This window comes from Manihot esculenta, chromosome 9 (genome assembly GCF_001659605.2).
Source record: "Manihot esculenta cultivar AM560-2 chromosome 9, M.esculenta_v8, whole genome shotgun sequence".
Taxonomy (NCBI): domain Eukaryota; kingdom Viridiplantae; phylum Streptophyta; class Magnoliopsida; order Malpighiales; family Euphorbiaceae; genus Manihot; species Manihot esculenta.
Window position 1 is genome coordinate 6,507,857 of NC_035169.2, and position 27,464 is coordinate 6,535,320.

Sequence of the window (27,464 nt, forward strand, 5' to 3'; positions counted from 1 at the left end):
TTTTGAATCAAATATATCCATGTATATCTATTGTAGTCATCCACCAAAGTAAGGAAATACTTATCTCCATTTATTGAAACTGTAGAAACCGGGCTCCAAATGTCCACATGTACAATGTCAAAAGGTCTAGTGGTTTGAGATTGGCTAATAGGAAAAGGTATTCTCTTTTGTTTAGCTAGATGACATATATCACAGGAATCTGATATATGATCCACAAGTACAGATGGACATTTGGAATGCAAAACTTTGAGTCTAGAAGTAGATGGATGACCAAATCTGTAATGCCAAACACTAAAGGAGTGAGGACCAATGCTGCTGGCAGCTTGAGAAATCTGGTTAATACTCTTTTGATGCAACACATATAGGCCTTCCTCAACCTTAGCTGTACCAATCATCCTCTAGGGTTTTATTGCCTGAATGAAACAATAATTGTTGCCAAACACCAAGCAGCAATTAAGAGCAGTAGTAAGTTTAGTGACTGAGATTAGATTGAAAGTGAAAGAAGGAATATAAAGGACATTTGTGAGGCAGAGATCATCATTGATGCTAATTGTGCCTAAAAAATGTGACATTAGCTGTTCACCATTTGGTAACTTGACATGAATAGGGTGAATTCTTTTGTAAGAAGAGAAAAGAGATAGAGAAAAACAAATATGATCTGTTGCCCCTGTGTCTAAGAGCCAAAAATGAGACTTGGAAAAACATGACAGTGACACTGAATTACCTGTGGGAATTGAGACTGAAGCATTACTAGTACTGACTTGGTTAGTGGTGTGTGAAACTGCTAAATCTGAAGGTTGAATTAAAGCTAATAACTGCTGGATTTGCTCTTGAGTAAATGGAGCACATGATCCACCAGAACTTACAATTGCCGGCATCTGATACGATTGTACACTTTCATCTGTTTTAGCAGCATCATGCATTGCAATATGATTGATAGATGAGTTTCTAAACTTAAAACCAGGAGGGAATCCGTGTTTCTTGTAGCATGTATCTACAGTATGCCTCTGCTTTCCACAGTAGGTGCACACCTTTGCATTGCTAAAAGGATTTCTGTAGAAAGCATTTCTGTTCTGTGACTGATTAAAGCTAATTGCTCTTTGAGAGTTTCCTTCAAGATTTGATGCCTTTGCACTAACAAATACCTTCACATTTTCACCAAGATCTAATTGTCTCTCTTGCTGTACAACTAGTGAGAAAACTTTATTTATGGAAGGCAAAGGATCTATAAGTATGATTTGAGATCTAACATGAGTGAATCTGTCATTCAGTCCTTTAAGGAAGCGAATTGCATAGTCATTTTTCTGATATGTAGTAAATTTTGCCACAGCACCACAAGCACAAGGATCAATGCATGTGCAAACAGGTATAGGTCTGAAATTCATTAACTCATCATATAGTATCTTGAGTTCTGTAAAATATTCAGTGACAGTACGATCACCTTGTTTGAATGCATATATTTCTTCCTGCAGATCTGAAATTCTGAAAATGTCTCCCTGTGAAAACCTTTCTTGAAGATCTTTCCAGATCTCAGCTATTGAATCAATCCATATGATACTCTGTGTGATGGAAAGAGATAAGGATCTTGTAATCCAGGATGAAACTGTTGTGTTGCATCTTTGCCAAGCAACGCGCATCGGATCCGCAATCGGCAGTGCTGGTAGAGTTCCATCAACAAATCTATATTTATTTTTGGATAATAATGCCATTTTCATGGCACGAGCCCAAGAATGATAGTTCTTCTCATTGAGAACAGTGGACACAAGTACAAGAGACGGATTCTCATTCGGATGAAGGTAGTATGGATTAGATGGATTCTACAAGTAATCATTGACTTGATTCACGGCAACAACAGGTTGATTTGCCATTGAAAAAAAAAGGAATGAGAAGAAAAATTACTGAGAAGACGGAAAACGGTTATGGAAGCAGAAGAACTCTGATACCATAACAGAAAAGGAATCGCGAAATGGAGGGAAGAAAATTAATTGCTTTCTCTTGCTAGAAGAGGCTTTATATACAAAGAGTTAACAGCTCACTTACTGAGCGGGAAAAAGGAAAAGAAAAAAATTGAGCTATTCTAACCAATAAGATAAATACATTTGGAGTATTACAAGTTAACTACCCTTTCTCTTTTCTCTGTTACAAAATCTAAGAGTAATTTCCCTTAATAAAAATTCCTTCTACCTTCAGATTTTAAGATTTATTTTATTTACTTCCCACACTCTTTTCATTATTTATATCTAATCCATACTCAAAACTACAAAATTTATATGGTAGAAATCTATTTTGCAGTAATTGAGAAGGAGATGAAGGATCAATCAGTAGCACGAGCAAGTAACGTGAGTGGTCGGAGACGCAAACAGTGAGCAGCGAGCGACAAGCGATGTGAGTGGATGGAGATGAGAGCAGTGAGTGACACGAATGGCTAGAGACAGAAGCAACGAGCAATGCAAGTTGTTGGAGATGTGATTAACAAGCAATGTGAGTAACCAAAGATGCAAGAAATGAGTGACGCGAATGGGAGGCGTATTGAATGGAAAGCAACATGAACAATTAACGACTCGAGCAACAGACAACTGGAGTAGCGAATGGCGAACAGTGATCGATAGCAAAAAAACATTACAAAAACATCACAAAAACAATTTCTATTGAGTTTTAATTTTTATATATTTTAATTTTTATTATATTTGTTGAGTTTGAATCTTGAAATTTTATTTCTTAAATTTTGACGAAATAAAATTAAATCTCAGGTTGGATTCAAAAAATAAAAAAATAAATCTATTAATTATATTGTCCCAAAAATGAAAAAAAATATATTTTTCTTTAATTTTTATTATATTTTTCTTTACTTTTTATTATATTTATTGAGTTTAAATCTTGAATTTATTAAAATTTTTATTTCACAAATAAAGTTTGAAATATTCTGTTTTATTTTGAAATGTTCTGTTACTTTAATTAGATTTTCCTGATTTGATTTTTTAAAGGAGGATTTATAAATTTATAGGAATTAAATTTTAATAACTAAAATTTTAAATTTTAAAAAAAATAATTTGGTCAATTTGCCGAATTTTGCCGAGTGTAATCATTTTGTTGGTCAACTGACGGTAATTTTAATGGAGGTGTTTCTAATTTTAATGAAAATTTTAATGGAGAAATATCTAATTTTAACGGAATCAAATTTTAAATTGCAAGATTCTTACAAATAGAATGACGAATCCACGTTATACCAAAGGAAAAAAAAAAAAAAAAAGTAATTTTCCCATTTAATTTTTCAATCTCACTCCACCCTTAAAATGAGCCTCCTACCGGTGATTGCTCAAATGCAATTCCTTCCCTCTTTCTGTTACCAATCAATCTATCGGTTTTCTGTAACCAATCTATTTATCGGTTCAGTTTATAAATTAGTAAAGTCTGATTGAATTTTTATTAAATTATAACTTTGAATAACTCAAACAATCTATTCATTTAATAGGCTATTAAAACTAATTTAAATAAAAATTTTACTCATTTTCTACTTAGTCTAGTTTTGAGCTAAATATACATACCCAATTACTTTACTAATCCTACGATATGATATTCTACAAAAAACTATGGAGGATAAACACGAACCGCTTCAAACAGAGAAAGAAAATGACGATGATGGGGATGGGGATGGGGATGGGGATGAGTAATGTCGAACAGCTATGGAGGAGGATGGCTACGTTGGTCACTTGCTCTAACCACCTACACAAGTTGAACCTCCCAACAAATGGAGAGAAATCAGGGCATGACCAGGGCGGTGAAGATTGATTTTGAAGGGATGGGACTGGTGCCAGTAGTAGCAACATCAAGTGATTCATAGCCAACTCCGATCAACCTTAGTTTTACCTAAACCCACCTCAAATCACCTTTTGAATCTTTGATGAAGATTCAATAGGCAAGGGCGACCAAAGAATAATAATCAAGTGATATTGAAAGAAGAAAATGGGGGGGAACCGAGTTAGCCTTGGGCTTCAACTCGGCAAAGGGCCAACGCGACCCATGAATTTGTGTACGTAATTTATTTATTATATATATGTCAAATATTAGAAGTCCCCACTTTTCCAATTTTAAAGCCACTTCAATTAAAGTTTCACACACTCGGATATTAATTGCAAAAATGGTCCAAAACGAGAGCGATGAATAAGAAAGAAACCTTATTCCAAACCTGGTCCCCCTTCACACATAGCTTTCCTTGAGATGCTAGTTGTTTAAAGGCACTATCCAAACTCACTAGCCTTCATTTCTATCACAACCAAGAGAAAATGAGAGAGAGAGGGAGGACCTAAATACAGAAGAACTACAGGAACAACGCTTGTTCACAGGCTGCAAGGGAAGAATAAATTGAAAGTTAGGCAGAAGAAACCGCCCGCACCATAACCTACAATACAGAAACAGCCAAAAAAAGAATGAATGACCACAACTTATTTTCTCAACCCTCCAAACACGCCCTAACAATCAAATGGAGCCCCAATTAACATAAAATTGGAGATTTTCATTCATTGAAAGAACGATATTAGTTGATAAAATAATTTCTGCACAGAGAAAAATAGTCAAGACAACAAATAACCTGTAGAACTAACCTTTACTTGCATTGCGTATAACATTTAGCATGTGCTCTAGATCTAGATCAAGAACAAGCATACAGACAAAGACAATAACAAGACCCTGCAGAACAATAATGCAGGCAAACTCCGTAGGCCCATAAAGTAAAAACCAACTTGGCGCAAGCAAAGAATGACAGACTCAACAAAGACCAGCAAATTTATAATTCTCATCGTCCAAATTGTTAACAGTCTGTCTATATTTAATCAGCAAATTGGGAAAAAAGATGCTTGATCTGATACTGTTTATCCAATATACACAGCTTAGCATCAATCAGCTCTAGTTAGGTGTTCTTTTTATAAATAATAATAATATCTCTTCAGCTAAAACACAAGGAAACACAGAAACTTGATATGATAATTCCACCAAACGGATGATAAGAAGGTAGAGACCAGAAATCAAATTAGAAGTATCCACCGTAGATGTAGTTAAGCACAGAGAATGATCATCAAAGGTTAAATTCCAATCACAACCTACAAAATTACAAATGCTCACAAATTGATTATCATAAATCTGAAAGCTTAAAACAGAAATTCTATTAAATAACTTAAGATGACTTGAAAATCCACAAAATCTACTACCTCCAGAGGAAGCTTACACGTCATACCAGAACCAACATCTGCTGGTAAACATAGAAAGCAAACAAGGTCCATTACTTTCTGCATCTTGTTAACTCACTTGGCAACTCAGATAAAATGCTAAACAGAATAGCAGTTAAGTCCCATTTTTTTTTCTCACAACATGCAATCAGTTCTTGCTGGCAACCGCCGGAAGAAATTGAGTGGCACTGAAGGAAGCCTGTGGCGAAATCTGGGATGTCTCAACATATAAAATCCAGTGAGAAGTGCAACAACTTGGAAAGGAGTAACATACAGAACAATGGCAGCCACCAAGCAAAAAATCACAAACAGCGCTGTGGCCCTTGGATCTCGCCAGCTCAGCAAAGATTGCAGTCTCTCCCCTTGAGTGGCTAAATCTCCAACCACAGTCTGAATCCTCCCAGCAATACTTCTCAAACGATCATATCTCATCCTTACAATATCAGAAGGCCGAGAAGTTGGGAATGTATCAAACTCTTCATCTAGCTCATCAGGATGTGCAGTCTCTGCATGTGATAGACGAGTGTCCATGTGAGGAGGATGCCTTGGCCTCCATCTATAATACCAAACGCCAATCAGGAAGAGATACAGGAAGATTGTAGGTAAGATAAGCTCTGGATAGAGCACTAGTATTATAAACAATATGTGAATCAGCACCGTGGTGATGGGGTTTTTCCAATTACAAATCTGATCAAACCATTTGCCAACAGCAATTAACCCATTCAAAACCCCCATGATTCTGAAAAAGTTAGCTTTGCTTCTTCTCATGCTCCACATGTGAGATCCCACGTCGAGCATGTATTCAACAACCTCCTTCCTTAATGGTGGCTCTGCTCGGCTCAATCTCATGGAAACAATCTGAGTGGCCTGGTGCCTCAAACTATCAAGCTGGCTAACCGTAAGTGGATGGAGATAGTGCATCTTTGGCAGCAAAGGATGCGAGTACATGTGCATCATATTGAGCAAAGATGAGCATGTGAAACGGACTGCCAAATGAATTTCACCCATCTTCTTCACACCACTAGGATGCAGGACCAGGAGGGGATAAGAGTGTGTGTAAACCCGATCAGTCTCAAGTGTGGAAAGACGGATTCGTACTTTACCAATCCTTGCATCTCTGGTTGTTCCAGACTTGTCTCCTCCATGTAAATGACAATTATCAAATACCCCAATAGTAATCACAGTACAGGGATCAAAAACCTCCCAGGTATATTGTTCATTCCATTTGGGCATGAAACTGTCAATGATGGTACGTGTACGAATCCATTTCTGGCCATACTTCGCCACACAGTAAGAATCAGTTGTTCCCCGACCATCCTTTGTCTTCATGGGCATCAATCCCTGTGCATTGAGAATACCCAATTCAAGTACCCCAATACTCTGTTTCCACAACTGTTTTGCTGTAGGCCGAAGATCGCTACTATAGTGTGTTGATTCATCCAGAACATGATAGCCCCCCTCCAGAGAGATTCTCATGTGAATCCTGCTGGCAAACTTAATTTCTTTCTTCTTTTCCCCTTCCACAACAACATGTTTCTCCAGATTAAACCACCTGGTATTAACAGGTCTGTGATCAAGCCTCCTGTCCACATACTGCAAACGAATTGAACATCCCCCCAGTACTTCATCCTTGTTAGGTGCAACTCTGTCTTCCACACTCAAGATCAAAGGCTCCTCGAATGGTTCTGCCGCCACAAACATAAGGTCCTCATTCCACATAGGATTGATACTCCTACTAGGAGAAATTCTTGTTCTCAAGGCTTGACTTCCCAGGATAGCCTTCACAAAAACTTCTGGATACCGACCTTTATCACTTGGTAGGAGGTCCTGTGCTTCAATTACATTGACCCGCAAATACCACAGTTTTGGGGAGAGATATACCTTTGAACGAATATTGGCAAGGCTATCCGTTCCACTTACAGAAGCTGCATCAGAATGCCAAGCTTCTGGAAATGCTTCATCTGCCTGTGTACCCATCCATACTGCTAACATGATTTCGCCCTTAACTTTATCTCCTTTCCTATCCTCCAATCTATACCATTGCGGTGCCAATGGACTATCTGGTGGTACACGTTTTGGTATCTCATTCAAATCAAACAAAACACGACCCATGAAATCATCCTTCACAAAATCTTTATCCTTGACAGTTACCTCAAGCACAGAGGCCTGAATGCGATCCTTTGAGAAAGCAAACACCTGGTTCCACTCAGGGTTGGACTTTTTCTCAAAATGCCGAGTGGTACCTTTGTAGTTTCCAAGCTTAACTTCTGCATAAGGGTCACAGCTACCAGTAACATCTTTACCAGGCAAGTCCTTGGCCTTAACAACCCGGACATAGAGATATTGCATCTGCTCAACAAGATCATAGGTGCTTGTGAGCTTGTCACCGGAGATCTTTCCCCCTCCCAGATGGGGATTGGTCTCCTTCAATACAAATTCCTCTGGTGGAGGCCTCTGCATCTTGTGTATTCACTTGAGAGAGACGGCCCAGATCGCAATTAGTATATATATATTTTTCTTCAAGGTGAATAGTTATAATGCTTCGATGATCCAGGTACTGAACCAACTTTGGATTTAAAGGTTTTCAAACAACCTGAAAATACGGAATTAGAACTTCAAATCAGCCGTTACAAAATGCGATAACAGGTAACCTGAACACATGGGGGAACTAAAAAATAGGAAAGCAATCTAAACGATCAAAGTAGCAAGAAGAACCTTAACGGACAACTATGAGAGAGAAAAGTGTTAACATGAGATAAAAAGAAGTCGAAACAAACACCGATAGAAAATCTATAAACATATATTTAGATCTCTTCAAAGAAAAAAACTAAACAAACCTACTTGAAGAGAAATCTTCAAATCTTCAGATCTGATCGCTTAAACCCTGCAAAAAAAGAAAGCGAAAAATCCCAAGTCACAAAATCAGAAACTTCTTAAGAAAAACAGAAGTGTATTTCTTGGACTTTTCATTTTATCTGCGGCTCCTCCTAACTTCATTAAAAAAAAAAAAAGCATTCAAATAGTTTTCTTTCATTTGCCGTTGCCAACTTCCTCACCAACTAAACAAATAGTAAAACAGGCTTCCCAGAGTTGAGATTTTGAGAGATTTCTCCTCTTTTTCCTTCGATTTTCTCAAGTACCACACAGAAGACCAAACTTTTGCAAACCACCAAACAGCCACATTACAAGTTTGAAAGCAGGAACAACAACAAAGCATGTAAAAAAGACTTAAAGCCATTTATTAGTTTAAAGAGCGAGATAAACATATATACCTCCATAAAACGAAGAAGAAGAAGTTGAATGAAGACAGAAAAATAAGCATTGCAGAAATCCTAGCTTCTAATTGTATGAAATCAAACAACGACGCTCTCTCTTTCTTCAGTTCCGATAGAAAGAGAAAGAAAAGATAAGGAAGAAGAGAACTGAAGAGAGAGAAAAGAAATGGAGAGAGAGAGAATATATGGTACGGTATGTTTGTGCTTTTGCTTTTCTAATTTTTTAATAATAATAATCATAAACTTTTGGTCTAGATTAGGATCTTAAGAATCCGATAGAATTACACGCAGAGCCTCAGTGCATTATGCTGCACTGCGCTACACGGAATATATTTGCCGTGTTGGTCGCTTAGCTTTGTGCCCATGCGCGCACAGTGGAGAGAGCGGGAGAAGAGAGAGTAAAGCGTGTGAATAATACGGGCGTGCCAGACACGTGGTAACGGCCGTTTCAATGTGAATATACATGTGTATCAGAAACCGCCTTGGATGAGGTGGAAGGTCATTTCAACAAGTAATTGGATTCCAACTTTGGAGCTTCTATTTTAGGTATTGAAAATGACATCTCACTCTTTGCACAGTTTCATTTTTAGAGGACTAGGGTAAACTTTAAAATCACATTTAAAATTTAAATTTATTTTTCAATTTAATAAAAATTTATTAAAATACATTTCAAACTTAATTATTTTTATAAATAATATATTAAATAAATTATATTTTAATCTCTAAATTATAATATAATTAATTTATCAATCTTTTTATTTTTAAAATTAAATTTTTAAATTTTTAAATTTTTAAATTTTAATATGTTCAATAATAAAAATATTTTAATTGATATTTCAATTAAATATTTAATTTTAATTAATTTCAGTTATATTTTATTTTTAATTTATTTCAATTAATATTTTAAGATTCAATTCAAACTCATTTTAATTAAATACATAATTTATTACCTTAAAAAGCGACAAATTTAACTTTTCAATCTCATATCCCCTTTAAAAAAACTACATGTTTTTATTTTATATTGTAAAATTGATTTTGTTATTTCGAATAAAAAATAATATCATAATGTATTAGTAATTTTATTAAAAAAAATTACGTTTAAGTGTGAAATGAGATAGTCTTAAAACAGTTATATTTTAAAATTTTATTAATATTTTTTAAAAAATAAAAATTAATTAATAAATTTTATTATGAAAATTAAATAATAATTTTTTCTTAAATTAATAAGATTCAGATAGTAAATGACGGATAAAAAAACTCAACAATTTACATCACTATCACTGCAATTAAAAAACTCTTAAATTAAATAATAAAAATAAATATAATAATTAGCATTATTTTATTTTTATTATTATTATTATTTAGAGCACCAACACGAACTACCGGGTTCAGGTTAAATTGGCAGCAAGTGATGGGTGACGAGTTGCTACGCTGTAGTCTCCCGATAAAAATTTCCAACGTATCGTACACCTTTTGCCACAACACAAACATAGATGACGTGTCATCAAAAAAGCAATTGATGGTAAATTTAAAAAGCAAATTCGAGGAGTACGTGGCTTGTAGTGAGGATAGGGTCCATGGTAAGAGTATGCGGCCGTGGGTGTTGGAAGCATAAGTGTGGCTGTACAAGGACAAAAGAGCATGTAATAGTGGGGTTCCTTTTTACAGGTGTCGATCATGCTGGATGCTTCGGATATTTCATGTTTGCTTTCGTTGGATACCAACTGGCAACTGCTACTTCCAAGTTTGTGTTTGGGGAATATTTTTCATGAAACAAATGGAATTTTTTTTTTCATGCGAATCAAAAAAGAAAAATTTTAAAATTTTTTAAATTTATTCAAATATATTTATTGTTAGATATTTATACAAAAATTATATAAAATATTTTTTATTAAATAAATATAACTTTATATTAAGTGATGAAACAAAAAATGTGTGAGTTTATAGTTGATCTATGATTGAATTATTGTAATGAAATAATGATGCTAATTTGAAAACTTTACAAAAATGGAACTATTGTGAAAACATAGATGATGAGAGGCACATGGTCCTAACCACCTATAATAAAGCCAAACATCATGCCTCCGGTACCTCGGAGAGTAATTGGGAATATGCAATTACAATTCCAATGGTTTAATTCTTGTCTTATTTGCATACTCCCAACTAATATTCAACCTATTTGTAAAATTTTTATTTAATTACCTTTCACACATATAAACGTAATAAATTAAAAAAATATGTTTTTTTTAACTTAAAAAATATTATGAATAAGTAAAAAGTTGTGTACTTAAACGTAATTTCCTATTATTTTCATAATATAAAAAGAAAAAATTGATTGTTCCTAATTCATATAATATAGGATTATTGGGTACTGAATCCCATGTTTGTTGGGATTCTGTTGATTCAGACAATAGCAAAGCAATGCAGTTTTAGCTAAGTAATACAGTTTTGGCTTGCCTGATCTGAGTAAGTCTTTGACTATATTCGGGTTTTGAACAACTTATAATTTTAATAATTAAATAATTTTAATAAAAATTAAATTATAATAATTACTTAGTGAATGAGTCATATATGTTAAATTTAAAATTAAATAATTTTAATAAAAATGAAAAATGTAAACAATTGATAATAACAAATTTTAGAAATCTCATTATAATTTCACTCATGCATTTATGGAAGTCAGGGGCGGAAGGAAGTTACGATAAGGGGTACGGGCCGTATCGACGATCGAAAAATATTTTAAAGAGGATGAATGTGCCGCAGCGGCGCAGCCGGTAGTGTCGCAGCGGCGCAACCGATGCCCTACTAAAAAAAAGCTCTGACTCCACCACGGATAGAAGCTACAATAGATGTTGAAGAGTTGTAACTGAGATGGGGCCTGCAAATGTGATTTTGTGAGAAGTGAGTGCTACCACAGCTTCACCTTTAAATTACGCTTTGCCAAAAATAATTTTAAAATTTATTTTATGTGAAAAATATTTTTTAATAAAATAATTTATTTTTTATGATTTAATTTTAATTTAAAATAATATTTTTTCTTTTCAATAAATTAAATTATTTTTTTTAATTAAAAAATATTTTTTATTAACTAAAATTTTTTAAATACTTCAATCATAAAAAAAAATTTTGCTTAAACAAACAAGCCCCATTGTTACTTTTTTCTCCTTTTCAACGCTCACTTCATTTCCTTATCAGTGTGCAACTGAAATTCTGTTGGGCAATCTTTTTCATGCATTCATTTTCTTTTTCTTTTTTATTTCTTTATTCTTTCTAGTACAAAGTTACAATATTTTTATAGTTTACGCATCTCTATTTTAGTAGAAAAATTTCTATCACACCGTAATTCCATGTCACTAAATAACAAGCATATAAGAATTTAATACGTAATGAAATACAGTATTTAAAAGAGACAAATACTTTCCTTTTTTTTTTTCTATTTTTAGGGTATATCTATACATTTTTATTTTATTGAATTGTCATCCATGCAGTTAATCCTACATAAAATCACATAAACTGTTAAATTTTTATTTTAATAAAAAATATAAAATTATTATCTTAATAATATTAAGATAATATTATTAACATTTTAATATTATTAAAAAAAATTAATTTATATATATATATATATAATATGACTCCTATCTCGCTCACTGTGAGATAATATTATTAACCATTATTTTACTTAAATCAATCATAATGTTATTAATAAAACCAACTTATTTTTTTTCATCTTTAAATAATATGAAAAAAATCAATCAAATTAAGTTTATTTAATAAAAATATCTTATACTTATGCTTATTTTTATTTTTAATTTTCTAAACTTGAAGTCAAAATTTCAAACTTATTTTCCAGTTGTAATTAATAATATAACAAATTATTCAATTTAAAAACTAGCTAGTGGGGCAACAATTAGACCCGACACTCTATCCAAGAAAGCTTATAGAAACTCGCTGCCCACTTTCTCTGAATCTCTCACTGCCAGTGTCGACCAAAACTTAACTAGAAAAATTATTTCCTCAATAATAGCAGAAGCCATAACAATAAATTAGAGAACAGAGAAGAGCATGGTCATCGTCAAGCAACCAAAACTAGAAAATGGACGACGCAAAAACTACAAGTCAGGCATTGACAGTGAAAATTGAGCGCTTAAGAAAGAGGAAATATGAGGAAGAACCTCTCATTTAATTTTTATTACTCTTTGACTTATATTTTTTTTTTGAGAAGTACTCATCTCGACAGTAATTTTAACAATAATGTCGATAATATTTTAATTTTTTATTTAAAAAATTAAAATGCTATAATAGATTAGTTATTTTTTTAGATTAAAATATTTCAAAAATCTAAAATTTTTGAAAATAATATAAATGTATATTGTACATATGAAAAATTTTAAATTAATTAAATAAAAGCTGAGCTATTATTTAGCTTAGTTTCACGTGCATTCCTTGACCAAGACTTTTAAGGCAATTACTGCTCAAAAGTCTATCTATACGGAACTTGAATGTCTGTCCTACATATGAAAATAATATGAAGCAAGACTTTCTTGTTAATGTTTTTTTTTTTTTTTGTTACCGTAGAAGTTAGAGAACACCAAAATGGAAAAATAACTAGTAGGTCAGTTTTCACTTGCATTCGTTTTTAGAGATTTTTTTTTTGAATTTTTGCATTTGATGTCTTTATTATAAGGTTTTCATATTTTTTAGAAAATAAATTAGTCGAATTTGATGAATTTGTATTTTATATTTTAAGAAAAAATATAAAAGTATGACGTATGATTTAGTTTATTTTCCCTTTTAAAATTTATAATTTAATTTGTGTTAAAATAGCACATGTATTATCACACCATTAATAAATAATAGTAATTTTATTAATGAAATTAAAAAATATTAATGTGACAGATAAAATAAAATTAATAAAAGGTATAAAAAATGATATATTTTTATTTTAAAATTTATAATTTAATTTATATTATATAATTTAAAAATTATAATTATTTGTTAATTGCGTGACAGCAAATATATTGTAACACAAATTCAACCACAATAGTTAAAATAAAAAAAATTAATAAAATCACATATTACATTTTATAATTTTTCCTATATTTTTATTTTAATATTAATTTTAATGTTGTGATTTCTTCATTGCAAAAGTGTTTTTAATTTATTCATTATATTTCATATGGATGCATTTGGATACAATACATTGGAAATAAGGATTTTCATTTACTTTTAGTATAAATAATTAATAAATTATGGGTTTAAATAACAATATTTATTTGTTAAGAATTTTGCTAGAGTGATTAAAAATAATACCTTTTTATAAATTATTTAAAATTCACACTAACATGCTCTATATACTTATAAGTTAAATATATACTCATAACTTCAATTAATTAATTGAACAAAATATAAAACTTTTTTTTCTCAAATTCAAATTTCACATTTTAAATTTTCCCATCCAAACGTGGTTAATTTTTTTTAATAAAGGGAAAATTATAAAAAAATAGCATATAATTTTATTTATTTTTTATTTAAAAAATTATAATTTAGTTCATATCAAAATAATTCTATAATATTGAGCTATTATCAAATAGCGATAATTTTTAAATACGGATAGAAATATTAGTGTAAAAATTATGTTAAAATATATTAATTTAATATAAATTAAATTATAAATTTAAAAATAAAATCATGTCATAATTTTTTATATTTTTTATTAATAATTATATTTATTTTTTATAAAATCATATAAAAAATAAATAATATATGTTTACCTTTGTGGATTGGATATACTCGTGATTTGATGGGTTTCAATTGTTTCATTTATTGGATTCTATACATTTATGTGAATAAATAACATAGAGAAATTTGTTATTTAATCTCTATACTAAATTTATTAATTGGTATTTTTATTTTTTTAAAAATATATTAATATATTTTTAGCATTTTAAAAAATTTATCAATTAATTATTTCATTATTTTTTATTATTAAATATTTTATTATTTAATTTTTATAAATTAAAAAAATTTATTAATTAATCACTCAATTTTATAAAAGTCTAATGATTAATCACTTTATATTTAGAATATTTTAATTTTTTTTATAATATTTAACTATTAAAATTAAAAAATAAATTATTCATAAATTTGTAAAATATTAAAAATATTTTAATATATTTTTTAAAATAAAAATAAAGGAGTGAATTTTCCTACATCATTGAAATAAAAACCCATAGAAATGAAATAGTAATTTTCTCCTGTAATTAATTTACTGTTTACGTTATTTCTCCTAAATTAGTTCCCAATGATTAATAATCTTTGGCAGGAGGGTTAACTTATAGTCCACTGTTACCGTAACTAACCGGAAACATGTCAAAATGTTATTTTCCAAAATAATACCCAATAAAACTTTACCACGTAGTCAACTCCCATGCAACTATCCGCACCTAACAATTACCTCCTCACTCTCCCCGCTCTTCTCTCTCTCAACATCGCCGTTCATCGTTCCTCAAAGATCTGTAAGCAACAGAAAGCTCTCATTTTTATTTATTTATTTATTTTTTCCCTCTCGAAGATTTCTCTTTCTCTGGGTCATGACGGACTCTGCTGAACCACCATCAGAGTCGGCCGCCGAACCCAATCCAAACCCGAACCCTATTCCCAATTCCCATATTCACCCTCGCCGGGAGCCTTTCGAGCATGGTCTCCTCCCAATCCCCAAGCTCATATTCACTGACCCGACTCAAACACTCACCCAACTCAGGCAGAAACTTGTCTCCCACCCCCGTGTTAACTCTGCCACTCTCGCTGACACTCTCCAGATCTCCGTCGATCATGCTAGGCTCGTTCTCGACACTCTCGCCTCGGTTCTCCACTCCGAGACTGACCCTCTTGTCAAGGCCCCACCCGGGGAGATTGACTCTGTCGGAGCTGATTTGCGTGATCTGATATTATTTTTATATATACAATCGTATAAGAGGTTGTTACCCAGGACTCATAAGGACTCTGCTGCCGTTACCGATGTCTGGCCGTCCACCTCAGCTTTCGATGGGTTCCTGTCGGCTTTATCGCCACTTCAGGTGATTTTTGTTTTTTGGGCGTTTAATTGGTTCATTTGTGAAAATGTCTCCATTTTGGGTGTTAATTGTCTGTCTTGGTGTCTTAATTGGTATATTTTGATTTGAAAATATGCCAAATTTAATTGGGATTTGTTTTGATTGGGCTTGTTTTTGTTTGGGAATGGGATAATAGTTCAATGTGGTTTGTTGCCACTTCAACTATGATCGTTCGGTTGCGTAACACATTTTTGCTAGATTGATTATCTTGATTATTAGCTTCTTATATATGAAATTTGTGTTTGTTTTCTCCTCTTTACTGCTGAAAGCTAGGAAGTTTTTTAATGTGGTGTAGAAATATTGGTTTGGTTCAGTTCGTCGGTTTTCAAATGCTGTCAAATTCTAATTGGTACGCAAAGTTGCAGCAATTTGTGTAAAATGGCGTTGGGAATGGTGGATTACATAGTTGTTGTACTTGGTTGATAGCCAGAGTAATTGAAACTACCTTAAGAAATGTAGTGTGTAATGCATGATATTTTGGAAGAATCGGTGCATTTGATAATACAAGTTGGCAAAAGATAAAATCTTCTCTTTTTTTAAGCTAGTTAGAAACTTTCTTTAACTATGGGAGATGGGATGATGGGCTTTGTTATATTTTAGAGAGGTGGCAATTTAGCTTGATTCCAATGGAATTTCACATCGTGTGTGGGATATTCCTACTGTCCACATTTCAGTAGCATTGTATATGCTTTTAGTATGTGGTAAATGGCTTGACAGACTAATATGTAATTGTTCATTCATCTGTTTTCCCTTGTGTGTTTGATTCACAAACATATATTTCTAGAAGGCCAAGAATAAACAATAGCACTTTGTTTTTGTTGTTTGCCGTGTTAGGATGTACACCATATTATTATTATGTTCATTGATGAATCTTCAAGATTGTAATGAAGCTTCATAGTTTATTCTAATAGTTATTGACACAAATTTTGGTTTGAGCAATTAAGCATGAGAATGTTACCTGAGCTTAGTGTTTCATTGCATTGCAGCTTGTGCGCAGCAACAGCCGTCGGTTTACGCCATCACAGGCTGATGAAGAGGCCCATCAGTTATCTTATCTACAAAAGCACATGGCTAACATTCTCTCTCTTTTGGCAGAGCCTGTGGAAGGAGAAGGCGAAGAGTCTCTGGTTTGTGAATTAATTTGTTTCTGTGGTTTTGGTTAAATTTGCTCTTCTTATTAATGAGAATAAACTGTAACTGGAGGATAACAGCAGTCCTGCTTCTTCTATTTATTATTTATTTGTCTTGGTTTCCTTGTATTTCTCTAATATTATTTTTGTTCTTTTAATGAAATTTTTTATGGTTGGAGAAACATAACTCTTTTTTTCTTTGTTTTTTGTTTTTGAATATGTCATGCTGCTGTTACTTTGCAAATGCGCTCTTGCTGTTGTTTTTCATGGATGGTTTTGGTAAACCTTGTTGAACTGGAAGAGTGAATGTTAGTGGAAAGAGGAAATTGTTTACACAAGCAAGTACTCCTGATTTTTGTTTACTTAGTCTGAAATCATGGAAGTGATATAGTTCCTCAAATAATGAAAATGAAAATCTGCAAGGAATTTACTGATTTTTGGCATATATATTGTCTTTTACTTTTTAAGACTTAGTTGCTTTGGGCTGTGATCAATGTTCCGGTAAGTTGTGTAGAAATTTCAAAAAAGCTGTGCTTGATTCCAAATATAGAGCTTGGTTGTTTCTGTTTATATAAAATAATGGAAACCTCTTTGGGAGGATTTGCATTGGATTTTGCAGGGCTCATTTTGCTACAAGCATGTGATAATGTTTTTCATTTTTGATTTTCAAATGGAATGCTTGTAGAAGAACTCCTGGTAGTGGATGTTTTTTTAAAAGAATTTTTTGGGAACTTCTTTTGCTTGATTAATGTTTCAAATGTAGAATGTCATGTGGTAGTTATTTCTATCTGAAGAGGCTTTGTTGTCCCAAATAAGGTATAAGAGGGGGTGAATTGGACTCTTTTTAAAATTTTTCAAATTCAAGCCCTTACTTGTGACCATGTGAATTTGGTGTATCTAGGTACTCAAACAAACATAATCAGAATTCTAAAAACAGCAACCTACATAAAAGTGCACTGTACACAATAATAGCAACCCAAAATTCTCAAGGCAACACAAGCATTCAATCTCAACAACTATATTATCTATTAAGCACAATAAATAGACATATAAATGCTGAAATTAAAAGATTAGGATGAGATAATTGAACACTATGATTTTTATAGTGGTTCGACCTTACTTGCCTACATCCACTATTCCACTCTCTCAAAATTCCCCTTTGAGTCTTCTTTTCACTATTGACTCTTTCCAACAGGTAAGAGACAAGCCTTCAGAATCTCCACAAGTTCTGCAAGGTTGTTGCAACCTTCTTCAAAAGTATAACTCTTCAACAAAAATCACAAGCTAACACAAGTTTGCAAACCTTAAATAGGTTCAAAAGATGAACTAAATAAACTCTCACACTCTCATACAAACTCAGAACATCTAATAAGAAGAGAGAGTGTTAGATTTGCCAAGGAATGCTAAATGAATTCTCTTGAATAAAAGAAATAATTTCTCACAACTAATCTCAATTAATAGTAGGCTTTATTAAGTGCAAAGTGTTGTAAAATGAAGTATATATATGCAAGAGATTAAAAACAGTCGTTTGGAGATGATCTTGATAGGTAAAAAGGTGATTTGACAAAGAACTAGCCGTTATTTTGGACTGTAGTTAAATTAGAATCTGGTGTCAATTGTCAAAACTAGAATTCTAATTCTGAGACTAAGTTCTAATTTCGTAACAGTATCAGATTTTGAAACCTTTAGCTGTATAAATCACTTTTATCAATTCCAAAGCAAATAGATATGACTTTCTAAAGCATAAGTATACATGATAAAAAATTTTATATCTTCGCAACTCAAACCTCAATCTTCTTTTACAAAACATTTTATAGCATCTGATATCTCCGGGTCATTGTAGAAGCTTAAACTTGTATGTTCCATGACTTTGATCCATCTTAAGATAAATTCTATTAATCATTCATCAAGCTTTATAACCCTTTTATCAAGGTCTTCAGAATAACAACTCTACAAGAACTTAACAGACACTTGCAGTATAGATGTTAGATTAAGAAACTGATTTCCTTAAGTTTTGGAATCATCAAAATTATGCTCTTGGAGCTCATGGGGTCAACAGGCTTCTGTTGTCGATTTTGTGTTCTTATGACCTTATTGCTTTTCATAATTATAAACATAGCAGGTTGCATTTGCATTATACTGGTTTTCCAATTTCATAGTCGTGCCAACCTTCTTTCAATGCAAACCTATTTATGAAGGACACTGTTTCCTAAAATAAATATGTTTAAAATTTAAAATGGTTTTCAGCTCGTGAAGCCTTATCCAAAATATTAATACGTATAACTCTTTGTTACTTCTGAAATTTATTTTTCTGCTTTGTGATATCATCTTCAGCTTGGTCCTAATTTGTAAGGTTAACCACACTGTCTTAGGTTTTGACTGTAGAAGGTCTTGAGCACCTTGGGTTTCTGATTCAATTTGGTGATAAGGGTTCTGAAGGAGTTTCATTAAGTCAAGCTGCTCCATTTTTTGCCAATTCAGATCCTGACATGCCCGCAGTTCCTGTTCCTGCAGTACAAGTCCATGATTGGGTTTTGCAGAATATAGCCTCTGCGTTGGAACATATCACTGAAAGAATTTCTGCAAAAGAAAATGGGCCATCGAGTTTCTCTGATAATGATGTTGCCATGGCTGATGCCTGCACAAGTTCAATCAAGGGCTCACCAAGTGCAAGGGGATCAAGTTTTATTGAGGGGATCTCTAAATCTTCATATGTAAGACAAGCATCAGATCTTAAAGGTTCTTCCGTAAAGGTCAGTTTTGAAATACATTTTCATCTTTGACCTTGGTTACTAAGCTAATGGAGTATAGACATTGTGCTTAAGATGAATTATTAATTATTAATTCAGAACATGTGATTTGTAAAATGCTACTTAAACTAGACTTTTTATCTGGCTGATTCTATTTGTAGTAAGTTGGAGAGTTTATAGGTGGAATCAGGATCCAAGGTAGCCAAATTCGGTTTTGCCCAACTTCAGAGCATCCTTTCAAAAACAATTGAAAGCGCAAAAACTGAACCTAAATCCACCATGAGATATAATTGTCAAATAGAAATAGGATACCTTATCAAAGTATTTAGCTTAAATCTCCAATGTCCAAAGGATGCTCTGTATGTGCTTTTGAGTTGGAAAAGCCTAACTGGCACCGGCTATATAGTGCCTTTTGGGTTATAGTTTTGTAAGATTGTAATCTGAAACTGTTTGTGAATCTGTTATATTAATGTTTGCCGTTTAACTTCGATTTGAGCATCTCATTTATAACATGTCTAGGAAAGCATGAGGTAGTAATTCAGTTTCTTGTGTTCTTTTGGTTGGTAGCTTGGTGTGTATTTTATTAACATGATAGTATCTTTCAAATAGAGGTCTCCAATGTTTGAAGGCACAAGCGCAACTATCATATAAGTGCACTTTACCTTCATAAGTCCTAGATGTTGCCATTATTTAGTAATTCTGAACTATTTTATGTGATTCAAACTGTGGGGCTGTCCAAAAAGTTAGTTTGTGAGATGCTCTTTAGTATATGGGGTCAGGTCTCCTGTTCATCACATTGGATTCTGTTTTTCTTTATGCCTGTTGCAATCTATCAACAGCCTTGCCTTTATGCTTTAGTTTATCTTAATGTTAGGTTATAGCAATTAGCAAGTACAAGGATATATATATTTTTTCCATCTTTGCATATAGTTGCTAAATATGTGGATACAGCCAGCTTTCTTCTTTTCCTTTTTGTTGAGGGGATGTGGAAGCTGGAGTCAGTGGTGTGAATTTGCAGCAGTATCAAGACCATTTGGATAATAACCTGGTTGACAAGACCTAGGCTACGGTCCGATGATTCTGGCCTGTCTTTAACCCTGTTTTTGACCACTGGCTCACTGCTACACTAAATTTCCATGTATGATGGCTCAGTCATGATTTTTTTTGGAACTTGTGAAATATAAAAAATTGAAGTCAGAATCTGTTCTTGGTCTATATTGCAAGTTCAAAACGGTCCTGAGTTGTTTTAAGAATAAATTTGATGCCATGAAAAATTATTCATGGTCTAATCATTCTAGCCTCAGTGACCCTGATTTCAAGAATGCTCACTAAAATGACAACCTTTTGCCAATAACGATTTGTTAGCTCAAGCTGATGCAAGCTTCTCAACATGGAATCACGAGGAATTCTTAAAAAAAAAGCCTGGTAAAGTTAACCCTTGGGTTAGTAAGTATTTCAAATGTATATGTTCAAAGATAGTTATATATATATATATTGTGGGGGAATTTTTATGTTTAAGGATGTAGGAGTTACTAGTGACCAATGAACTATGTGTGTGAATATATGCCCATATCTGAGCCAGGCAATGCCAACTGTCTCATCTAGAGGAAATAGCGACTAATCTTTTTTAATTCTTTACTTGACATTGTATTTTCTTTCTTGATTTATCTATTTCTAAAAGATGTTTCTCCAAGTACAGATTTTTATTTCAATTTAAGTTTCTTTCTTCATGGTTTTGCTTTTCAGCTACATGTGACAGTGTTTATGGTTGCAGGTCTTGAATTGCCATGATTCTGTCATTTACATCTTAGCACCCTTGAGATATGCCACCATCTATGGATGCTCTGATGCTACTATAGTTCTTGGAGCTGTTGGCAAGGTAATAGAAAAAGCATTGGTTTTTGTGACTGTTGATTGTTTGGATCACTTACTGATATCTCATCCATTTAGTTGTTTATAGTATTTAGATGTGCTGGAAACCTCTCTCTGTTTCAGCAAGTTGAAATTTACCAACAGATTGTTTGTCTCTATTTTTCTGAGAGCACATTGAGGACCAAGCTGTTGGCAATTATCACTTGTTGTCTATAAATAGATACAACATATGTTAACTAAATGGGTTGTAATTAAGGAGCAAAATGTTTGTGCCTGTCTATACCTTTTTTTCCCTTTTCTTATTAAGCAGTGTTGCATCACTGTGGATGAAATTGCTTTCAAGCCTTCAGCTAAAAATATGTTCAATTGATAAGGAGTTAATGGCTTAAATGTCTTACCAACCGCTTATTTGATGTAGTTGTTTCATTTTGTCTCTATGATATTGAAGTCATTTTATGTGTCTAGGCATGATTGTACTGTACAATTGAGGACACAACATTCCACATTTTGCTTAAAGAGTTCTCTTGTACTACATTAAAATATTGACATAGTATAAAATATTGGGAAAAATGCCTTTTAGATTAACTTGATTACTTAATGTATTTGGCACAATTACATATGCTCAAGGTCATAACAGCTCCTTAAGCATGTTAATCAAAGATATCATAGATCTGTTTCTGAAAGGAACTGCTGAGGAAGTGCATGGAAAAATTCTGGCATGCTTTTGTCATGCAACCTATTTTCAATGGAAGTCTAGTATTTGTCTATGCACTAAGGATATAATTTTTGTTTCCTTGATCATATTATGAAGTTATTATCAGTATGACTATTTTATTAGCATGTATGGACAGTATATTAGGTAACACTTAGCCAGTTCATATCTAGTGAATTTTGCATGGGTGTTTTCCTGAGTTTGTTTGTTCCCTGTGGCTGGTTTTAGGTTCTTAAGATTTTAGTCTGAAATAGATATATCTTCCTTGCCCTGGCCAATAAATGCTTTCTGCTTTCTGTATGAATTCATCAATTCAATTTTGGTGCCGTTTTAAGGTGGACATTTTGCCATGTTTAGTTAGTTTGGAATCTTTCTATAAAAAGTAGAACTTAGTTCCTTTATTTTGTAATTTCTTGTTTCATGTTATGGATAAAAATTGGTTGTGCAACATCTCTTACATTCTTTGGATGTTTGCTGTAGGCTGTAAGGATTGAACACTGTGAGCGAGTTCATGTGATTATGGCAGCAAAACGAGTCTGTATTGCCAATTGTCGTGAATGTGTATTCTTTCTGGGGGTAACCCAGCGACCTCTCATGGTTGGTGATAACCATAAGCTGCAGGTAAGTTTGTCACTCCCTGTTTACTTTTTTGTGTTGGTATGCCAACAGCCATTGCTACTGAATTATTCCATTCAATGATTATAAACGATAATAGTTCTTGAGATGTTGCATTTATCTTTCATATCTAATCTGAGCATAAAGATACTTTATTTCTAACGAAAACTCTATATAGATTCATTGATTTTTTTAACTTTTTTTTTTTGAAGAAAATGTAGAGAAATTTTATTAAGCACTATCAAGCCTCAACAGAGGCAAAATACAAGTAGGAGGTGAAACAGTCCATTTTACCTGATCTGTCAAAGAATGGGCAGCCCTAGCGAATACATGTGCTACGTTATTAGCAGTTTGAGGGACTTACAATCATAAATAACTGAACCAAAGTCCGAGTAATCCATGTAACTGAGATCAGTAATAGCCCGAATGCTAAGTTGAGCATCTGACTCCACAATCACATTGGACCATCACTCACTTTTAATCCAGCTAAGAGCTTCTCCAATGGTTAAAGTTTCAGCAATCTTTACTCCAACATCACCAAAAACCACCATTTGCTTAGCATGAATAAACTCTTCCAAACTATTACGGGTCATCATACCCAATCCAACATGGGAATAATAAAAAATGGCTGCATCAACATTTATTTTTTAAACACCTCCACGAGGCTTTTCCCAACCCAACATTAACGACACGTCTCCGTTTAAACTTGCTGGCTTTGCTCTGCAGCAGTCCAATCCTGAAGAAAATGCCGAGCAAAGGAGATCACTTGCAGAGGAGACTTCCATACTTGTTTCCAAACCAATTAGTTACGTTGTGTCCAAATAGCTCAAAGGGTGATCAAAATCACACCAGCTTGCTCCAACGATGCAGAAACTAACACAAGGGAAAGCCACTCAGAAATAGCAGTGGCACTGCCCAAGAATTAATTTCAAAAATATTGATTGTTGCTGAAATTCCACTTCTTTATTTTGATCAAGAACTAAAAAGTAAGGATGAGGGACTAGGCTCAAGCAGGACTTCCTGTACCATTTCCCTTGTGAAATATCTGATGAATCTGTAGGATCATATAAGGAAAAAAATATTTTTCAATATAATTATGTTACAAGCAGTTATAGTTCAATGAGAATCAGGAGGAATTTGCATTCCAGAACAATAATTTCATGTGCTTGATTCTTTTACTCCTCAGCTCCCTCCTCAAATCTGTAGAAACCCTTCTGCACGCATGTTGCAAGGCCCTAAGGGTAATTGTATCCACTATTTGCATCTGCCAACGGCATTGCTTTCACATAGTTCCTTGGGGTCATGATCAGTAAACAAGTGCATCTCATTCTCCATTCTCAATTTAATAGCATTAACATTCATATTTTTCTTCTTGTATTTTGCTCATTATTTTTCTGCTAAGCTTGAGAAACAGGTATAGTTGAATGAATGGTAAACTTGTTACTTCCATTTTGATTTTAATTGGAAATTTTGACTATGATAGGTTAAATGCCGAACTCTTTGATTTTACGTATTTGGGGAATATGCAGAAATCAGAATGCCCTTTCTTTTTTTAATCTTAGATTTTACTAATGGCAGAATCATTTTGCATATGATGCAATTTACTTGTGGTAATTGGATACCCTTTTCTCCTTTTCAAGCACTAACAAGAAATAATATGTTTAGAAATCCTTCTATGTTTGAATCAGGTGGCACCCTACAATACACATTACTCAGCGTTGGGGGAGCACATGGCTGAAGTGGGCATTGAGGCAACTATTAACAGATGGGATGATCCCTTGGCTTTGGGAGTGGTTGACCCACATGATTCATTATCTCATCCTGCAGGTGTCTCTGATGTTCAAGCTGAGTCAGCTTCACGCCTGGATCCTGATCAATTAACAAGTTTCCTGGTATGCTTTCTTTACTTATGCGAATTTGCTGAGAATTATCATACAGTATCCTTTGGCATTTAAAAATTTGTGCATTCATTTGATTTTAGTTTTTGGTTTGAGCTGTCTATTTTAACTTGAGCTCCTGGACACACAGTGAATATAATCTACAATCCAAACTTAACCTGTTGCAGAACTGTAACCCATCACTGGGACTCTGCCTTCATTTGCATGCCTAGATATAATTTTGATCTTATCCGTGCTACTTTCTTTTGCTCCATCTTAGTGCTTGTTAGTACATGTTTGTTGGAGAGAGACAATAATTACCAAACTTGCTTTCTATTGCTACGTTTACTTGTATTTGATACAATAACATACAGTTTCTATTTCTTGATGCACAGATTCCAAACTGGTTTAGCGGTGAATCTTCTGGGTCAACAAAAGACAACCCTTTTCCATTACCGGAAGCGTATATGTCATCTCAGCAGAGAAATGTATGTGATGCTGATAAAAGCAGGATGATTCAAGTTTCATATAACTGTTTCTAGCCATGCTATATATAGTATATAAGTGCATTTTCTTTGATGCCAGTTGTGATTTGAATTTTTTTTTTTTTTTTCATTTTTTATGATTGTTGCACAATGCTATTACTTAGTTAATTCATTTTTTATTGGCTTCACACTTTTGACCAGCAAAAGAATTTGGGCGAGATAAAGCAATTATTGAGGGAAGCTCCTCTTGAAGAAAATCGGAAGCGTGAACTATCATGTGCACTGCATCTACTATTCAAGGACTGGTTATATGGTAATTTCTGTTTTTGTCTTAGGAAGATATTCCTATTTTAAGAATGATGATCATATTAAGTCTTAACCGTTCTGAATGACCTTATCGTATAAGTGCCATGCCTATTTGGTGGATTGATAGTAGTTTGTTCATCAGTTGCTATCTTCAGTTGAAGCATTTAGTTTCACAATTCAGACTAAGGGCTTTGAAATAAAAGTAGTAAATAAGGGAGTGAGACTCACCCTGGGCTTATGTGGTTGTGAGTGCTGTCAGTAACTGCGATTATGCAATCTAAACTGCACTGGTTTTAGTACTTGTGCTTTACATCTTATTTTTGTTATTGCATGCTATGCAATCTGGGAAACATCTAGAATCAGAACTTCAGGCATAAACTCTAATGCAACTACCCTTTGCAATGTTTTGATGGAAAATTCAATAAATTAGCTAACTAGTTGTTGGCTGGTTTCATACAGCTTCAGGCAATATCCGTCAACTTTACTGCCTCCAAGGCGATTGATGAATGCATCACATGAACAAAGGTGGTAACAGAAGGAAGCTATATGGCGCCTTTTTTTCTTTTTTTATATTGCAGCCCCATTTTCACTAGTACTAGAAGCAGTTGAGAATCATCCCCACGTACTTCGTAATCCAACAACATTTGTCTGGTGACAGTGGTGCACAGAATATGTTGATCACGCTAATCTCATTGTAATTTTTTTTTTTTGAAAGGAAAATTCTTGCTGTAATATTTGTTAACATAGGTTCTCAATCTTATGAGTTTTCCTCCTTTATTCCTTCCTGTTTAGTCTCCGTTGTGAAATTTAAATGTTTGATTTTTTATTTTTGGTTCCCCTTTGAAGTTTTGCCCATGTGTTGGCTGTTAATATGCTCTGGCATTATTATTATTGTTGTTATTGTTATTATTAGTGATTGTTGAAACATTGAAGAGGAATGCCTGCTTGGTATCAGAGAGAATCATGGGAGTCTCCGCTGAAATGATGATATAATAGAGCATGTTAAAGTAGACTTTTGAGGTGTGATGGAACGTATAATGACAAATTTTTCTCATCAAGACAACATGTACTGAATTTAAATAATTTGTTATATTTTTTCTAAATATGAAAAAATTTAAGTTAAAAAAATGAATTATTTTATTTCATTGGTAGAAATATGGTATTACAAATTAAGGACTTGTTTTAGATACACTTTTTGATGATGATGAAGAATAATAAATATAATAAAAAATATATTCAATAATGTTATTTGCATTTAAAATTTTTGAAAAAGATTAGTGTTAATCAGTTAGTTATGTATTAGTGTTAAATCAGTTACGTAGTTTTTACAAAAGAAAGAAAAAAAAAAATAGAGAGATGGGAAGAATAAGAAAGATTTTTTTTTTAAATCTGAAAATTTACTATAGGTAAAAAGGGTGTTATAGTTTTTAAATTAAAATTGAAAGTGTTAAGAAAAAGAAAAATTTAAGTCAGTGAAACTCGTATGAAATGAATCCAATCTCTAATGAAATTCAACACTATTTTAATTATCTCTTTAGTTTTTTCTGCAGTTGTCATATTTGGTAAACAAATGTCGTTTCTCCTATTTTAAATTCTCTTTTATCTTTAACCTCTAACTCTTCTCTTCTGTTCGATTACTTAATATTTTCTTTGTTCCTAAACTCAATTAATCTTCTTTCTGTTGGCCAACTTGATGATGACGACCCTGCCTTTTTTGGTTGTGGGTATGGGTGTTTTTTATACAGTTATCTTATAAGGAGAGGGCATAAAGTTGGTCGCTTTATCTGCTGTTTGAGATGTTAGAATGTTATTATAGTTCGTTTATTGCAATTACAGTTAATTTGTCCACTTCAAACCAAAATTTGCTCATTTGGCATCACAGAGTCAGTCTCCTATGTGCCCATAGTTTAAAGTACTTGACTTTGAAGACTAGCAGTTGTTTTCTATGCAAGAATTGTTCTTTTCCAAAATGTCAAATAAACAAACAAAAAAAAAAGATATTCTCTTATTTTCTTGCAATTCTCTCTCTCTTTTTTTTTTTTCCTTTTCAAATAGTATTATTATGTTTAATTTATTTTTATGATTACACAGAACAACCAAATTTA

The 27,464-nt window shown here is 33.0% G+C and overlaps 3 protein-coding genes across 4 annotated transcripts; 1 reads left to right on the plus strand and 2 right to left on the minus strand.

Moving 5' to 3' along the window:
• Window positions 1-398: 398 nt before the first annotated feature.
• LOC110608109 lies at window positions 399-5,288 on the minus strand. The gene is made up of 6 exons (XM_021747317.1): window positions 5,222-5,288; window positions 4,972-5,096; window positions 4,602-4,686; window positions 4,385-4,399; window positions 1,944-2,008; window positions 399-1,817 (listed from the first exon to the last, which is right to left on the minus strand). Exons 1-6 carry the CDS (start codon window positions 5,286-5,288, stop codon window positions 399-401), a joined length of 1,776 nt encoding a protein of 591 aa, XP_021603009.1.
• Window positions 5,066-8,689, minus strand: LOC110622845 (FT-interacting protein 3). Of its 2 annotated transcripts, XM_021767526.2 has the most exons (3): window positions 8,495-8,688; window positions 8,064-8,106; window positions 5,066-7,815 (listed from the first exon to the last, which is right to left on the minus strand). In XM_021767526.2, the coding sequence occupies exon 3, from the start codon at window positions 7,680-7,682 to the stop codon at window positions 5,358-5,360; it is 2,325 nt and encodes a 774-aa protein (XP_021623218.2). In that variant the 5' UTR covers window positions 7,683-7,815; window positions 8,064-8,106; window positions 8,495-8,688; the 3' UTR covers window positions 5,066-5,357. The 2 variants fall into 2 exon arrangements, with proteins under 2 accessions (XP_021623218.2, XP_043815999.1); XM_043960064.1 differs by lacking the exon at window positions 8,064-8,106 and having other exon boundaries at window positions 8,495-8,689.
• Window positions 8,690-14,943: 6,254 nt separating this feature from the next.
• LOC110622846 (TBCC domain-containing protein 1) lies at window positions 14,944-26,231 on the plus strand. Its single transcript, XM_021767527.2, has 9 exons — window positions 14,944-15,576; window positions 16,599-16,739; window positions 19,115-19,495; window positions 21,267-21,371; window positions 22,557-22,697; window positions 24,380-24,583; window positions 24,964-25,056; window positions 25,255-25,366; window positions 25,819-26,231. Exons 1-9 carry the CDS (start codon window positions 15,091-15,093, stop codon window positions 25,860-25,862), a joined length of 1,707 nt encoding a protein of 568 aa, XP_021623219.1. The 5' UTR covers window positions 14,944-15,090; the 3' UTR covers window positions 25,863-26,231.
• The last annotated feature ends 1,233 nt before the right edge of the window (window positions 26,232-27,464 follow it).